The 17,475-nt window shown below is 39.6% G+C and overlaps 1 protein-coding gene across 1 annotated transcript; it reads right to left on the bottom strand.

Moving 5' to 3' along the window:
• Positions 1-2,741: 2,741 nt before the first annotated feature.
• LOC103720609 (leucine-rich repeat receptor-like kinase protein FLORAL ORGAN NUMBER1) lies at positions 2,742-8,223 on the bottom strand. The gene is made up of 2 exons (XM_008810399.4): positions 5,159-8,223; positions 2,742-3,326 (listed from the first exon to the last, which is right to left on the bottom strand). Exons 1-2 carry the CDS (start codon positions 7,869-7,871, stop codon positions 2,965-2,967), a joined length of 3,075 nt encoding a protein of 1,024 aa, XP_008808621.3. The 5' UTR covers positions 7,872-8,223; the 3' UTR covers positions 2,742-2,964.
• Positions 8,224-17,475: the final 9,252 nt, after the last annotated feature.

The raw sequence follows: 17,475 nt of genomic DNA, 5'->3' as shown, positions 1-17,475 counted from the left end.
GATGGCTTTTTCAGTGAAAAGATCGGAACTCGGATCTAGAAAAGAGATCTTAGCTCGCATGGCCTTTATGTTAGGATAAAGCAAGTGCAAAGTTGTCATTTTATGAGCTACCCAAGTATATCATAATCCCACGATAAGATAAGATTAGGTTATGATGATGTCCCTTCCCTACTTGTAACTACTCGTGACTCTGGTCGGCTCTAAACCAACCCTCCCAGTAACTTCGGTGTTGTATTAAAAACTGTCTCTCGAGAACAATAAGGTTGGAAACTTTTTTTTTTTAAATCTTTTAGAAGAATAGAATGGTACCAATGAAGCGAGTGAATCAGAAATCCACTGCTTTGCCAATTTGCAAGTGCCTCGACCACCTGAGAAGCCAGTAAGTGGAGGCAGTGTCTTTGCCATTAGTAATGGAGCATTTTGGAACACCCATATGTCGAGCCATTCTTTCTTTTAAAGTGAGCGTATGAAGAACTTTTCTTCTGTTCGAACTTCCAATATGAAGACTCATTACGTGGGGATAAACCAATCTCAAAGAGGAGCATGAAATAATGGATCGAAAATTTTGTTTTTTAGTTACCATAACAAAAGCTATTTTGCTTTGCTCGATTGCAACGATTAGGTGCATAATTAAACTAACCCTTATTCTTTGAAGCAATTTGTATGCTTGGGGTGCCTAGATTTTTGACAAGAGACTTGTTCTTTTGTGCAGGCACCTGTGGATTGTCCTGCTGAAAACCATCTTGCTCGTTCAAATGGAATGTTTATGATCTTATGTGATAAATATTTACATAGTCATCATATAATATAATAGTGATGTAGCAAATTCGATGACAATCCAGTGATAGCACCTTCTCACATCCAAAAAATATAAAAAACCAGTGATTTAGAATCTCCTAGCGATGTGTGTGTGTGTGTGTGAGAGAGAGAGAGAGAGAGTTGTCATTCTCATAGGTCAGCATATTGCTGCCATCTGAAGGATTATTGAATTCAACAGCGGATCTCTGGTGGAACAACAGTTTATATTAGGCAGGAAGCAAAGGAGTAGCATCTGCCATTTTTTATGTCAGAAGTAACTCAAGGAACAGAAATATGGATTAAGATTTTTGACAGCTTCAACACACAATTATTATTATTAATTTGAAGTGCTCAGACAGGACAGCCTAATTATGACGTAGCATCTCACTATCCTGCTATTAATCTCAAACTCTACATTAAAAATAGATTTCTTTAAAATTAAAAATATATGCTGAATTATATTTTTATAAAAGAATTAATTAGATAAGAGATTGCAGCCATCTATAACCATGTTATCTCTTGTGTGTGTTAGGCGTGTCGAACTCTAGTATAATAAGATAAGGCCAGGAAGATGATTAAATAATTTGTATGCTTTCTCCTCCTAAACCATTCCAATGTGAATGCTTGATATACAACATTGATCCCTTTTCGAAGAATAAATATTTGATAACATGATATCATAGTATTGGAGCACGAGCCGTGAGCTCAAATCTCATTTACGCCAATTTTGCCCGTTTATTTTCTTAAATCTTGGCTCATTTCTTAACTCATTTTTATTTTGAGCCATTTTTTACTCGTTTTTATTTCGAGTCATTCATGACTCACTTATGTTCAACTCATTTTTTTTAACCATCAAGGATAAAGTTAACATTTTGATCCCTAACTAACCACCAACACATGTATGGAGCTAAAAATCTAGGTTTATGCCAATTCCAGAGAGCTTCTCGGGGAAGCGTAGCAGCATCTTTTTCATATATGAGTAAGAATATAATTGCATGAAGTCTTTAACAAAGATGAGGCAACCAAAAAGAGGGGGAAATAAGCATTCAGAATACCATAAATCACACCTTAAACAGACTGTGGTATCCCATTTATGAATGTAACTGGAGATCCAACTCCTGTGCCTTCCAAATTTCTCAGAATAAAAAAGAAAAGGTTCCCCATCAAAAGCTACTCCTATCAATAATTTTCCACCATTAACTCTCATTAGTTCCTCCCAGCAAAACAACTCATAGTTTCCCCTGATAGCAAGCACAGGCCAGTTATATCTCACTTAAACAAGAATTTAGTAGAAGACACAGCTAACCACAAATTAAAATAACAGCATGCCTGCTTATTTTGATGTGATTCTCCTGCTATTGTTTGCACTAAGCCCCATGGTTAGTCCTGACATGGCAGTTGTTCATCCTCCCAAAATATAGAGTACTATGAAAATATATGTTGACCGAAAGCATGCTAGATACATAATATAACAGAAGTGGAGGAGTTGAGTAATATATAACATGAGAGAAAAACAAAAATAAACACTTGAGGCCATCTATTTAGAACCAAAAAAAACTCAACAAAAATTTAGCTGCAGCATGCAAAGCTCCAGGAAAAGGAAAGAGAAGGAAGCCAAAATTGCAGCGCACACAGATGCTAATTTCTTTTAAGCTATTCTCGCTTCGACTTCAGTTCAGCAGCTGCTGCCTTTACAGCTGATTTTGCTGAGCTTGTGGGTTTAATGGAGCTCTTAGGGTCAAAAGCTCCATTAAATTTATACTATCAGATAGTGTGTAGATTTTTTTTTCTACAGCACAATTGCATGGCACATTCGATTAATAGCATATCAAAAATTTTGTTTTCCACACATCCTATATTCATTTCACATTCAGCAGCTAATTTAAAATCAATTTCTAGAGTCTCATTTGTTAACCCTACCCCATCATTAGTAAAACTGCATGTCCTCCAATCACAGATAGTGTACATTCATTAAATATCACAACATCATTATTCCACACTGCAATTTTCACAACAATCAGGTGACAGTTTTCAGCTGGGTGGAGTGGGCAGACTCTTTAGAAGAACACACTGGCATACAGGAAGCAATCTGAAAACGAGACTATGTACAGCCCACAAAACGCCTCATAGCAGTAATTAGGCAATTGGTTTTTCAGACAATATTTTTCAGACAGCAAGAAGATCGATTGCTGTCGAGGCTGTTGGATTGGAGAGCCTGTGGACCACCTCCCTCATGGTTGGGCGTGCCACGCTTTCCTCCTCCACGCACAGCATCGCCACCTTGAACAGATCGATGATTGAATCTAGAGGACATGGCGAGAGCCTGCGATCCACCACAGAAAGCACCGCTGCAGCATCAGACTTGTCTGTGACCTCTGATATTGTCTTCCGAACCCAGTGCACGATGTCGACGCCTTCCCCGAATGCAGCAGGGCTGACGGGTCGACGTCCAGTGATCAGCTCCAGGAGCACAACACCAAAGCTGTAGACATCACTTTTCTCATCCACTCGAAGAGTGTATGCATACTCTGTCATAGGCCAACTTCAGGATGTTAAAATTGATTTTATCCTTTAGACTTTTACAAGTGCAGTTAAGCATCTCCAGAGTTTACGCATAGAAAATTCTGTATCCATGCCCCATCTGCATCTGTTCTTTAGTGGGAAGCCATTCTGTAATCTCATATACAGCATCATGCGGGGAAAGATGACATGTATCAAAATAACAATGCAGAAGATTGACCCAGATCAAATGCTGGAATTTTTATGCATGCAAAGATGATAACAGTACCTTATCTTAGTTAGAGAAATCAAAATAAGAAAAGTTTTTAGTGTTTTATAGAAAATAAATATTTTGCAAAGATGTGGCATAGAATATGCTAGGACAGCACCCAACAGTGATAACTCAGCTGGTTGGTACCCCACTCCTCAGAGCTTGTCGCCCTCAAACCATATTGCTCATAAAAAGAAAGAAGATGTTAGGGCAGTAGAGTTGAAGATCCCTAGGCTTAGCATCCAATGCTTCTGTAGCCATTGCCCTAATCCTTTGCACCCCTAGTAGGCTAGTCCAAGGAGATCTCGAAGATCCGGGGGCATGTTGTGGTTTATACTTCAGAGCCTCAGAATAACGAGGATAACTTGAAAGAAAATTTTATCCAAAAAAAAAAAGAGAAGAAAAATTGTGTATCAACATCTTCCATGTACCATTAATGTAATTACGTCAATATAGCTTGTACAGGTTGCTTGTTTCAAGTGCAAAATGATAGGATGCAGCTTGAGTTGGACTCAACCCAACCCGCTTGCTAGATAGGGTTAGGTTGACATTCTGTTCTATGAATTTGGACTTGGCGTGGACTCAAAAATTCCAACATGGTGTCAAGCAGGGTTAGGTTAGGTTTGACTTTCAACCTAACCTAATTTAGCTGAATATGATCTGCTAAATAAATAAATAAATCTAAGTTTTATATCTTATATAGATTATTTATATATTTAATGATTATTTTTAATTTTGTTAAATTATGTGTAAGCGCAACATTGAAATTTATGAATGATAGGATCTCACTTTGACAAATATTAATCCAACAAAACATTGCAAATCTTTCCCATATCTTAAAATTTCTATTCAACCCACTTTGATCCAACTAACATGATGCAACTTAACTCAACTAACCTAACCCAACCCAAATTTAGTTTGGATTGGGGTTGAGCTATTTGAAGATAGGCTTGGGTCAAAGTCTGCCCTAAATTCCAGCCGAACGATCTGAAATGCAACCCTAAAAGATGAAAAATGGTTTAAACACCATAGAATTCTCGTACAAAAGAGCAACACGAGGTACGATAGAAATATATTGGCGCTAGTAAAAGAAGATCTCATAAAAAATATTTTTTTGGTCTATCAAAATTTGCCACATATATTTCTACCACTTGGGTTCCAGAAGATTAGATTAGCCACCAGCAATCACCATGCCCCCGACAAAGGCGAGGTATAAGAAATTATAGGCCATTAATTATTGAGCCTTCCATGCTGCAACCACCTTTTACCGTTGTGCCTAACGTTGACTAACGTTGACATCCTCCATACCAACGAACCGGTGTACAAGTTTGACGGAACGACGCAACCGTTGGTTCGAGTAAAGCAGCCGCATCAATCCCATCATAGACATCTACATCGGAAAACCCAACCGCTAGAAGCTCGCTTCTATATTAAATCCAAAAAATCGATATGACCCATGCGGATCCCACAGTCAAAAGGCCCATTTGTCTTCAAGCCTGTAGACTTCTGACTTGCGACTAAAGACAAAGCTACACGCCCAGACAACGACGGAAAGAGGAAGGCAGAAGGACTTGGGGTGAGGGTGCGTACCTGGCGCGATGTAGCCGTAGGACCCGGCAATAGAGGACATGCACTCGGACGCGCCAGGGTCCTGAAGAAACTTGGCGAGGCCGAAGTCGGCGACGTGCGCCTCAAAGTTGGAGTCGAGCAATATATTATTTGACTTCACGTCCCGGTGGATGATGAGCGGCGAGCAGTCGTGGTGGAGGTAGCACAGCCCTCTCGCCGCCTCCACCGCGATCCGGCAACGCGCCTCCCACCCCAGATGCGCCCCTTTGCCTCCATGCAGCATCTCTCCCAAGCTCCCATTCGGCATGTACACGTACAGCAGTAAATTGGTCTCCCTGTTCGACACGAACCCCAGCAGCCGGACGATATTTCGATGCCGGATTCGGCCTAAAGTTGTTATCTCCGCCGTGAATCCCCGGTCGTGCTCCCCGACGCCACGCCCAACCAGCCGCTTGATCGCCACCTCGGTGCCGCTCGCCATGCGCCCACGGTAAACGATCCCGGCGCTGCCTTTGCCGATGACGTTGTCCTCTTTCAAGCACTCCATGACGTCCTCAACCGTGAAGTTGAGCCGCTGGAACGCCGTCATCCTCCAGGCGCCGGACCGGCCTTTTCCTCCCCTCGCCTTCCACACCTTGAGCGTCGCCAGGCCCACCAGAATTATAACCCCCACCGGCACCACGACGCACGCAAAGAACCGCTTCCAATCCCATCCTCGGCCCCGCCCCGCCCCGGACCCACCCCGAGGATGGCCCCGGGACAAGCCGCACGGGATCGGCACGTGCAGCGGGCCACCGCAGAGATCCGGGTTGCCGATGAACGAGGTCTCGTTGAACACCAAGAACTGCCCCTGGACCGGAATCTCGCCCGAGAGGTTGTTGTAGGAGAGATCGAGGGTGGTCAGGCTCAGCATCCGCTGGATCTCCGACGGGATCTCGCCGGAGAGATGGTTTCGGGATAAGTTTAGTGTGTTGAGGTTCTGGAGCTCGGTGATCGCCGCCGGGATCTCGCCGGTCAGACCGTTGCGGCTGAGATCGACGGCCTCGAGCGTCCCGGTGCACCGGGCGAGATCCGGAGGGATTTCTCCGATCAAGTTGTTGCCGCTCAGGTTAAGCTTGGAGAGCTGCTTCAGATCGCCGATCTGGGGCGGGATCTCGCCGGCGATCCAGTTTGACTCCAGAGATAAGGTCTGGAGCCCGCGAAGGTTCCCGATCGCCGGCGGGATCGGGCCGGAGATCCAGTTGTTGGAGAGGATCAGCATGCCGAGCTTGTCCCCGGCCATCCTCGCCGGAAGCTCGCCAGAGAGGTAGTTGTCGCTGAGCTCGAGCATGTCGGCGGAGGGGAGGTCGAAGAGCCCGGCGGGGATCGCCCCGTTCAAGAAGTTCTTGGCGAGCCGGACGCGGACCAGCGACTTGCAATCGCCGAGTTTCTCCGGAATCGGTCCGAAGAACGCATTCTCCATCAAAACGAGCAGCTCGAGCCGCCCGCCGGCGCAGAGGTCGGGAGGGATCGTCCCTGTAAGGCGATTCGTGGCCACGTCCAGCTTCATGAGCCGGCCATTCCGGCCGAGCCCTTCTGGGAGTTCGAAGGTAAAGTTATTCTCCCAGACCTGGAGCACCTCAAGATTCGGGAGATCGGCAATGAAGGGCGGGATGCGGCCGCGGAGGTGGTTGCGGAAGATATTGAGGAGCTTGAGCTGCTTCAACCCCGCGAAGCTCTCCGGCAACTCTCCGGTGAGCTCGTTTATCGAGAGATCGAGAGACTGGAGCCGGTCGAGCCCGCCGAGCTCGGGTGGAATCGTGCCGGCGAGGCGATTCCACTGCAAGAAGAGCGAGTCAAGGAGCTTCAACCGTCCGAGGCTCGCCGGAATCGGGCCGGAGAGGTTGCAGTTAGCCATGTCGAGCCGGACCAGAGAGGTCAGCATCCCGAACTCCGGAGGAATGCCGCCCTCGTACATGCTGTAGTAGCCGATGTACATCTCCCGTAGATTCGTGAGACGACTCAAGCTCACCGGGACGCGGCCAGAGAGGGCGTCCCCGTTGAGGCCCAGGTACTCGAGGCTCTCGATACTACCGTAGGACTCCGGGATCTCTCCGGAGAAGAAGTTCCCACCGAGGTGGAGGTAGCGAAGGCCCGGGAGCTTGGCAAGGCAGCGTGGGAGCGGGCCGGAGAAGTTGTTGTTATAGGCGTCGAGGACCTCCAGTGCGGGGAACCCGCCGTCGACGTCCGGGAACAAGCCGGTGAAGTTATTGTTGGAGATGTTGAGAAGGCGGAGCGCGGGGAGGCCGACTATCTCCGCCGGGAGGCGGCCGGCGATGGAGTCGCAGGCGATGGTGAGGTTGACGAGCCGGTCGAGGCGGCCGACCTCCGGCGGCAGAGCGCGGTGGAATCGGACATTAGAGATGTTGAGGGCGACGACGCGGTCATCCGCGTCGCATGTGATGCCGGAGAAGGAGCAATGGGTCGAGGCGGAGGGGTCCCAATCGTGGAGGCCATTGCCGGCGGGGCCTATCAGCCCATGTTTGAGCTTCAGCAGAGCATCGAAGTCGCCATCACTGGAAGCGAAGAAGAGAGGGAGAGAAGAGAAGAGGACGAAGAGGAATGGAGTCAGGTACGGCTTCATCTCTATCCCTTGCTCTATTTTTGATGTTCTCGTGGTACCATCTTCCGGCGGGAGAGGGGAGGGCGAGCGGATAAAAGGCGACGGGATGGGGTGGTGTTGGAGAATAAGCATCAGGCGAGTGTTGGGTTCGTGGCCAGAGAATCAAGAGGGAAAGAGAAACACCAGAGTGGGTGCGAGTGGGGCGGAGTATAGAGAGGAAGAGGCTGCATGCCTGCATCTCATGATTCCTAACGTGACCGCGGCTGTCGTGCAACGTGACAGAACTGTCGCGGGGTGTCACGGATCTAACGGCCGTTACAGAGGATGGGGGAGGAGAACGGGAATCAACTGAAGTTTCCGCGAAGCGTTCTATCCCGTTACAACCATGGAAACCACCTGGAGCCCCCACGAACAAGAAGATAGGGGAGTCGGTTTTATTACGAGAGCCCACCACTATAAACTTATGGTGGCGGTAGATGGCAGATTTTTGACATCTTTATTATTTGAGTTGAGCTAAAAACGGCATAAAAAGGCATCCCTGTGTGAGGTATGCTTTAGATGCGGTCTGCATCCTTCTCTAAAAAATTTCAATTATGATGATCGAGTAGGTTCGAGGTCGGCATGCTATGACCGATGGACAATATTTGGTCCACAAAATCTAGAAGTTTGTGGAGAAAAGTAGCTCTTTCTAGGTCATCCATATTTATCGAGAGATGGGAGATAAATAGTGAGTGGCCTCCTTTGCCGCATATTATTCTAATAGATTTCTTTAGGTGAACCAAGCGGAGATCTCTGACTCTTTCCACTAGTTTTTTTTTTCTAACTTCATTGGTTGTACTCTTATACGGCTACTAATCAGTCATTATATTTGATTCAAAGTTTGTTATACTGAAGTAACATTTTCAAATTTTTATTTATTTAATAGAAATACTTTTCATATGATCTAAACCTCTTTCAAAAAAAAAAGAAAAATTTTGAATTTGAATATTATTTTATTAAAAACAGTAATATCAAAGAATGGTCAATACTTATATTATAATATTACAATATTTTTTAACTGAAAAAAAGAGTGTAGGAATCAGTTAAAATAATAAATAATCTGTTACAACAACTGTTATTTTTATTATTATTACATAATATAAGGGAGAGAGTAACGGCGAACCGCGACGGATCTCGTTACTGTTTAGCGTTTGGTCCGCGAGGGTCAGGTTAGTCGAGTGTCAGAAGGGTGGGTACTGGGTTGGTCTGACGGGTCGGGGGGGGGGGGGGGGCGGTTGGCGGCCTGAGCTGGCTAGCGGTTCGAGATGGCAGGCGGCGTCACGTGGGGGCCGCTGCCCGGCTCGCTCGGGCAGGGAGGGTCCTGGCTGACCGTGATCTCTTCCTCTTTCGCTGCCTTGGCCCGGGGGCAATTTTGAATACCGAAGTGGATATCGCCTTTCTATTGGGAGAGACGTGGGAAGGAAAGGACGGGCCCCACCGGCCCAGACCGAGACGGGTTCTCTCTTTCTTCCGTTTTACGTTACATGGCGTGTTATGTTTTGCAGGAACACCCACTATAATGCAGGATTTAAAATTAAGGCAAGATGGAAAAGTTAAGAAGGAAGGGGAGGTTTAAAGTTACGGCTAACATATTAACTTTAGCTCTCTCCGTTATGTTATTTACAATAACGCAGGAAAAAAATTATGGTGATTATAAAGTCATTTTAGTTTTGTAACTGTTCGTTATAACACAAATATTATTATTTTTAAGAATTTTTTTATGAATATTCTTCTAAAAATTCAAATTTGTATGAATATTTTTTAAAAATTTATATTTATTTCTGTACCTTCATTAATACTGTTTTTGTACAAATACTCCTAATATAACGATTTTTCTAATACTGTTAATAAAAACCATATTTATTTTAATTAAAAATAAAATAAAATTTTGAAATTACTTTTTTGTCCTCTATCATGATCGGCTTATCAATGTTTTTTTTGCACCTATATCTATTAAAAATATTTTAATCATTTTAATTTAAAATTGTTAATTTTTTAACAGTATTAGATGGTGCAAGTACATATACAAAAATAAGAATAAAAAAAAGATAGAATAGTAAAACAAGTATTTTACGAGGGTATACATGCAAATATCAATTTTGAGAGAATATTCATGCAAAATTAGATATTTAGAAGGGTATTCGTGCAAAAAAACTCTTATAGTAATACCAATTTTCCTCCAAAATAGATTATACAATTTGAAAAAATAATATTTTTATTATCTGAATAGTGAATTTAAAAATAATGCTGCTATGTTTCAGCTACAATCTATTATAATTTTATTTTAAAAGTTATTTTGTGAATATTAGAAAATTAAAATCATATATAGTAGAAGAAATAATAGTTATTATAATCATTATAATGGTTATGAAGCTTTTTTATGTGGATCTATTATAATGGAATTATTTTGTTATTAAGACCTTGACAGGATGACCTAAATGAGGGTAATGGAGTGTCAGCCGACAGGAGAGGGGATATTAGGGGGATAATTTGGAGGCAGAAGCCTTGAATCCCAATGGATGTTAGGAAAAGTATAGAGCACTAGCAAGAAGAATTTATTCTCCTTTGAGAACGGGAATCCATCTTTTAGGAACGGATGGATGCCGTTCTACCATTGTGGGAATCTGGATTGGGAGAATAAGTTTTTTTTTAAAAAAAAAATAGAAGGCTTTAGTGGGGAGTACACAGGCTTCTGGAAATCAAGCTTTTTGCATTTATTTAAACATTACTTTGCCTACAAAGAACAAAATTATTTGAGGTTTAATTGCTTAAAAAAAAAGGGAAAGCATAGTTGACGGTTGCAACCCTTGCACCGGGGAATTAAAAAATGGGCCTGAAACGGGTTGGGATAATGCTAAAACTTTTGCATAATTTATTGGAAAAAATTTAAGATCTTTGTCTAGTATAACTAAGGGCTTTCTAAAATACTGGGGAAAAATAAATATCATATGCAGTACATGATAAACTACTATTAGACGGTGATTTCACACGCCAAGTCAGTGGAAAAGATCTAGTTTAATTTTTACCTATTTTATAATTGACCCAAGCTCAACCTAGCTCATTAGTGAGTCAAGTTTGAGACATTAATTACAATATATTTCTAGGATTTAGCAAAAGCATTTGGTTGTAAGGTTTGTCAATTAATTTGAGCAGCTCAACCTTGGTTCAAAATGAGCTATAATTAGACTTGGTTCCAATGCAACTGACCCAAACTTGACCCTAGTTCAAATGCTCAGAATTAAACTCAATCCATGCCAAAAATAAACCTATCTTGATCAAATTTCGCAATAAAATGCATAGAATTAGTTTTAAGACTAAAATCACAACCCTATGCCCAAGTGTGCGCACGCATGCATGCACGTACATATATCTCTGTCTTAAACTAATCTTTGCCCGTAGATCTCTATATTATGTCTAAATGTATTTTTCTTGTCTTAATTTTAGCTATTATTTAATAAGTGAATATAAAAATTAAAATTATATAACAATATCTAATTTGGTGTGCAAATATAATCTAATTATTTTTTCTTCAATGATTATGATCAATTAAGCTGAAATTAAGCTAGACAAAGCACCAATTGGGATCATTTTGTAATAAAAAAACCTTTATTGAGCCAAATGATGGGCTGATCTCAAGCAGCCCATATTGTTCAACGGTGATAAACCGTATTGTTTTTGTAGGCACCGTAGCCGGTGGAGTCCTCATAGCCCTTATGACCTTTAACCGTGGGTCATGAGAAGCAGAGGCATCAAAAAGGATCAGAAAAAAATCCAATGTATCACGGTTGCGTAAACTCGCTCTGACCGAATCCTGTTAATCCAAAGATGATCGACAGCAAAGACAGCCTTTGGTATAACTTTTTCTTTTTAAAAAAAATAAAAATAAAAAATCTGTTTCTATTTTTTGTTTTTCAGATTTCTGAAAATAAAAATTATGTTTGGTATCACTATTTTTTTAAACAACTAGTTAATGAGTCAGCCGAAGGTGGCGGTAGAGGAGCAGGAGAGAGGAGGTGGGTCTGATGGAGGAGGCTAAGAATGAAGGCCATGATAGTATCGGCAACCTCCTCAATATGGCTAGTAACGATGTGTACTAGACGGAGGCCGATATCTGCGGCGAGGGCAGAGTCAATGGTTCAGTCGGTAGAGGCGATATAGAGTAGTCTTTAGTTTCTAAAATTTCATCAATATAAATGTAATATCCATTCTAATTCTATAAAAAATAAAAAAAATGAATATGAGAATATATTCCATTCTAATTCTGTCTCCAAATTTTTCTTCCAAAAATTTCCTTTCACCTATCTTACAGTATGTAACTAATTTCTATATGAGTAAATCTGACCATTTAAAAAGTCAAAAAATTGGAATTCTAGTTTTTGAAAAAGAAAAAGTATAAATTGGCAATCAACTCTTGTAAGAATGACAATACAAAATGTGGGAATCTCTTTATTTTCAACAAATTATAAAGTCCACGGTCAAATTTCATCCTAGGTTTATATAGCCATCATAAAATCATAATGTTTGTCTCAATATAATTATGGAGGACGTATTTTTCTATGTGAGAGGATTTGATGCCACTTATTTTTAGTGTGGATGATTTTTTGTCAAAGAATTCCATCCAATTCCTCCCTCGATTCAAGTAGTTGGGTTAAGTGCCCCGCTTCCCAACTAGTCTAACTATAATCTGTCATTTTTTAAAAAATATATGCATAGCTTTAATAAATTATTAATATTAAATCCGTGTTGCTTGTTTAATTATATTTTAATAATTTATATTTGCTATTCTCCTGTGCTGTAATCTGAATAGAATGTTAGATGTAATTGTCATGCTGTTTGTTTTATTCAAAAAATTTTACTATGATGATTCATTGTTCATAAAAAGAATGAAAATATTAATCATGTTACAGGTCTGTTATAACTATAATGGAATTAATAATAAATACAAAAAAAATTTAGTATGAGATGATTGGGAATAAAATTGAAAAGTAAATATAAAGAAAATTAATTTTCCATTCTTACTGGAAAAAAAAAAGAGGTGTGAGGTAACCTGGACCCTAATTTTAGTTCTCTCGATTCCATTTTTACTATTGTCACGTAGGACTAGGTTAACCCATCTTTGCAACCCACATATGCTACTATCATGTATTCATGTGGCTTGAGAAATTCATGATTTCTTTGGTTAGGGTATTCCAGATTACCTCAGAATCTAATAATTTTTATAAATTATTTATCTCAAAAATAATTATAAAGAAAAATAAATTTTATCATATTTGGTTGGTGAAAAATTACTCAAAAAAATATCATTAAAAAAATTACTATGCTTTATTACAGATAATCTTATATGAAAATGCTGTCAAATTTTCAATAATGCCCTTAAATAAATATTTTATGTAATAATATTTATTTCCATAGTCCATTTGTTGGTTATTTATAACCTACTTGCATAAATACTCTCAACATATATTAGAAAATATATTTCTTGTTACAATTAAATTTTAATATGTTTTGGTATATAAATAACTATACTAATTAAATCATTTATTATATTTATTGATAATTAATAAATATTTGCTAATTATTTATTCACAATTAAATATTTATTAAATAAATATATTAAACATATTATTATGTATAAATACTATTAATCAATATATAAATATATTATAAATATATTAATATAATATAATATTAATTATATATATAATATAATATTAATATAATTAATATTAATTATATAATATAAGTAAGGGTATTTCTATCAAGATATGATATTTTCGGATAACCACCGGTTAGTAATCCAACATGGGAAAACAAGTACGGCCTTCTTGGTGATATTTATTTTACCTTCTCTCTTAAAAAAACAAACATGAGATCCATCATTTATTTTACCATCATTTTCATCTATATTTTCTACCAAACATAATAATTTGATGTAGAATTTATTTTTTCATGTCAGATTACTTCTGACCAAATGCGCCCTAAATTTGGACTCAAGCTAAGCACCTCAAAAAGATTTATTGGGGACACAAGAACAAGGAGCCACAACAGAGACATAAACCATAGAGGCCCAAATCCAGAAACTAAATTGCACCGACAGGAGGCTTGGCTGACACCTTGGACCAGCTTGATCCACCGAGCAGTTCAAGTACAGTATTCTATGAGGTCACGGCGGCCCAAAAGGCCTATGATATAAAATTTTGGGCCCAAGAGGCCCAAAATGGTACAATATTCTCATATAACCCCGCTTTTTCGCATTCCGGCGACCCCTCCATCCACCTCCATTCCTTGAAAAGAACCCAGGCTCTGTTCCTCGCCTCCGGCCGGAAACCAAGCCCAGCCTTCATCGCCAAACTCTGCCACGGGTACCGCAGAGCAGGGCACCCAAACGTTGCAAGGAAACTGTTTGATTGAATTCCCGAGAAGAACGTTGTTTTGTGAGGATATTGGGTCTGGTAGGATGTCATTTGATTGTTTAGGGGATAAGAGCTTGGTATCATTTTGGACTGCAATAATCTCGGGTTATATCCGGAATGGGCAACCAATTGAAGGGCTGCAATTCCTCAGCAAAATGAGAAGAGAGGACAATTCAAACTCGATTCAGTTAACAGCAGTCACTTTGCTGATGGCTTGCAGCGAGCTAGCTAGTCTCGAGCTATCCCGGCAATTCCATACTTATGGTTTAAAATCAGGCTTGTTTCTATACAATTCAGTCCAGAATAGTCTGGTGGTGGAATAAGGAAAATAGCTTACCTACCGGGAGAAATATAAGAATCTGAGTAAGTTGGTCAATGAGAAAGCTGACCAACTTTTCCGGGCGAAAGGTAAAAGATCTAGAACAACTGTTCACATTTGCCGTCAAGCATTTGGCAATCAGTTGGTGACAGCTGCAATATTGGATGAAGAAGTTGACACAAAAGAAGATTATACATAGGCATTAATCTTGATTTCTTTCAAAAGTTCTTTATGTACTAAAGTAATACTTATACGAACTATGAAAAGTGGATAGAAATTTGGCACTTTTTCCTGTGGAAAACAAGGGAAACAACCTATGGGCATACAAATTTGTGATAGCAACTGCATATGCTGTCAAAGTCGTACGCACACCATAAGACCACCCAAAAAAATACAAAAATATGTACTCCTTTGATCATAAAATAAATCAACGTAACTTATATGTCGCCAAAGTCTTGCATGAAAAGGCGTACAAGGGAAACCGATTTGTAGAAATATATAGCTCTTATTCTAAATATTTTAGTATCCTTAATATATATATATATATATATATATATACATATATATATATATATATATATGTCACCATCCAAGCTGTCATGGTCTCATGGAGATCAGAATATCCTAAAATGAATGAGCACTCGGAGTCTCGGATATGTTACATACGTAAGTCCAAGTATTGGTCTTCCTCTCTTTTTTTTATTCTTTTTGTTTGCCTCTTAACTATAAAAACCCATGCTTAGGCCACCAAAGTTCAAACTTCCCCGGTCATAAATAATATATTCCTAGTAGAGGATAAGATAATTGGGGGGTCGAGAGGTGAGAGCATGGACCACCTCTTGATTCAGAATATAGGAATGATGATGAGAGATGAAAGGGCCTTTCATGCCAAGTATATATTCAGAGAAGATAATAAGGCGGCCGACTAGGTGGCTGCCTACGCGGCCCACCACTCGGGGTACATCCTTTGAACAGAAAAGGGAGAGCTGCTACTGGCACTCCGCGAGCTGTTGTATTTTGATTTTATTGGGTGTATTCGTACATGCACCGTATGAAGTACCCGCTTAAGCAAAAAAAAAAAAAAAAGAAAAAAAAAGAAAAAAAAAAGATAAGATAATTCATGTAAAGGAAGCTTATGCTAATGGGGAATTTATTCCACCCAAAACCACACCCTTTTCTCACACCTCGAAGCCCAAAGGACTCGCCTTGGAGTCAAACTATCCATTGTATCGAGACCATCCTTCACATCATGCTTAAAGCCTCTTTACCTTCAGCATATTCCTCCTGCTGATCCTGATCCGGTTTGGACCAATGCAAGATTGTGGGATGGGTGGAATCATTGTTCTGGATAACAGATATCTTCTCCATTACAATGGGTGATTGATATCAGGATATTCCAGCAAATGGGCAACTTATGGTTTTGAGTTTTTTTTTTTTGACTTCCATATATATGGAGTTCTTGAAGTAATTTTAAAAAGGGTTAAAACATTTACATATTCTAAACCTATGTGTAACACCCGAGTGATCGAAACATCGAGGTGGTGCTGAAAAATATGATTTACTATGATTTTAGGCACCAATATATTGATGTCCAGTGACTAAGAACAAACCACTTAAAAGATAGAAAACTTAGAATCATGTCCTTCCATTCTATTTGATAATTAATTTTCAAAGAGTTAGCAATTTTGTGTTTAGTTATTTTTTCAACATAATAAGGCATTTTTTGACTTGTTTCATGCATCAAAATAGAAGTAATTCCCCAACATAAAATGGAGATCAAAACTAGGAATGAGTGCAAAATGGTAGTTAATCTAAGTCATGATTTCCCTTCAAAATGATCATTGATACGAGGATAAAATAGCATGGTTTATTTATTATCAGTATTGGGTGGTCCAAGAGCTTTGATGATGGTGTATAATTTTTTTCATTATAACGTTCATGCTCATGTGAAATGTTAATTATAATCTAAATCAAATTAAAAATCATGACTTGAATAAGAGTAAACTTTGACTCAAACCCAGTTGATAAACTACCAAGAGTCCGGGACTTCGAGTGGGTTAGGTTAGGTTCAAGTTTAGATCTAGTAGATTCAACATGAATTGCAGAGCTGATCATGGGCTGAGCTTCAGGCCTAAACTCTATTACTTTTTAATCAGACTTCGGGCTAGGCCTATGTAAAATTTAACATTTTTTGTGCCCAAGCCTGACCCATGATTGGCTTTAGTGAATTAACTCCAAGATTTAGATCCCCAAAACCAATCCCATCAATTTGGGGGTCAAGTTCATATCAAGTTCTTTTCAAGTAAAATTTGGATTTGGCTTGAGACAAGGTAGCCGGATATTTTTAACTATTTTCTATCTCTTCCTTAGGCTAATCCAGCCAATTCAAGTCAGGCCTAATTTGAGGTGTCATTGAGTCAAGATTTATCAAACTTGGATTTTATCAAACATGGTTTGGAATCGATTTCGTAGCTTGAATTGCAAGATTAATCTTGATTTATTTATCATTATTTCAAGCTCAATTTAATTTCTTTTGATAGCAAAACAATGAAATTCAAGCTTAATTTCAAATCGAGCCAAACATGAGTCTACTTAATCGGCTCGATAATCCTAAATCAAGCTGAAATTAACTCGAGAATAAATCAAGGTTAGTTGAAAGATTATTCTTTATTTAAAGTTTTGATTCAAACTTTTGTTTGGATCTCAACTGATATCTAATTTGTCCAAATGATAAAAAAAGCATCAATTAAAACTTTAATCTAATGGCCTATTATATATGAAATATGTAATGTATATAATTCAAAATATATTATAGACTTATTGAGCCGAACTTGATTAAGCTGGGTCAATTTTTGACTTGATTTGGAATTAATTTTGAGCTTCTTTTGCTGGTTCAAGTTTAGTTTATTTAGCATGAAATCGAGCTTGATTTGAGCTTTTCTTGACCTAACCTTATGCGAAGCCG

The sequence above is a fragment of the Phoenix dactylifera genome, chromosome 18 (assembly GCF_009389715.1).
Source record: "Phoenix dactylifera cultivar Barhee BC4 chromosome 18, palm_55x_up_171113_PBpolish2nd_filt_p, whole genome shotgun sequence".
Lineage (NCBI taxonomy): Eukaryota > Viridiplantae > Streptophyta > Magnoliopsida > Arecales > Arecaceae > Phoenix > Phoenix dactylifera.
Note: the sequence above shows the minus strand (reverse complement) of the source record. Positions and strands in the feature narration are given on the sequence as shown.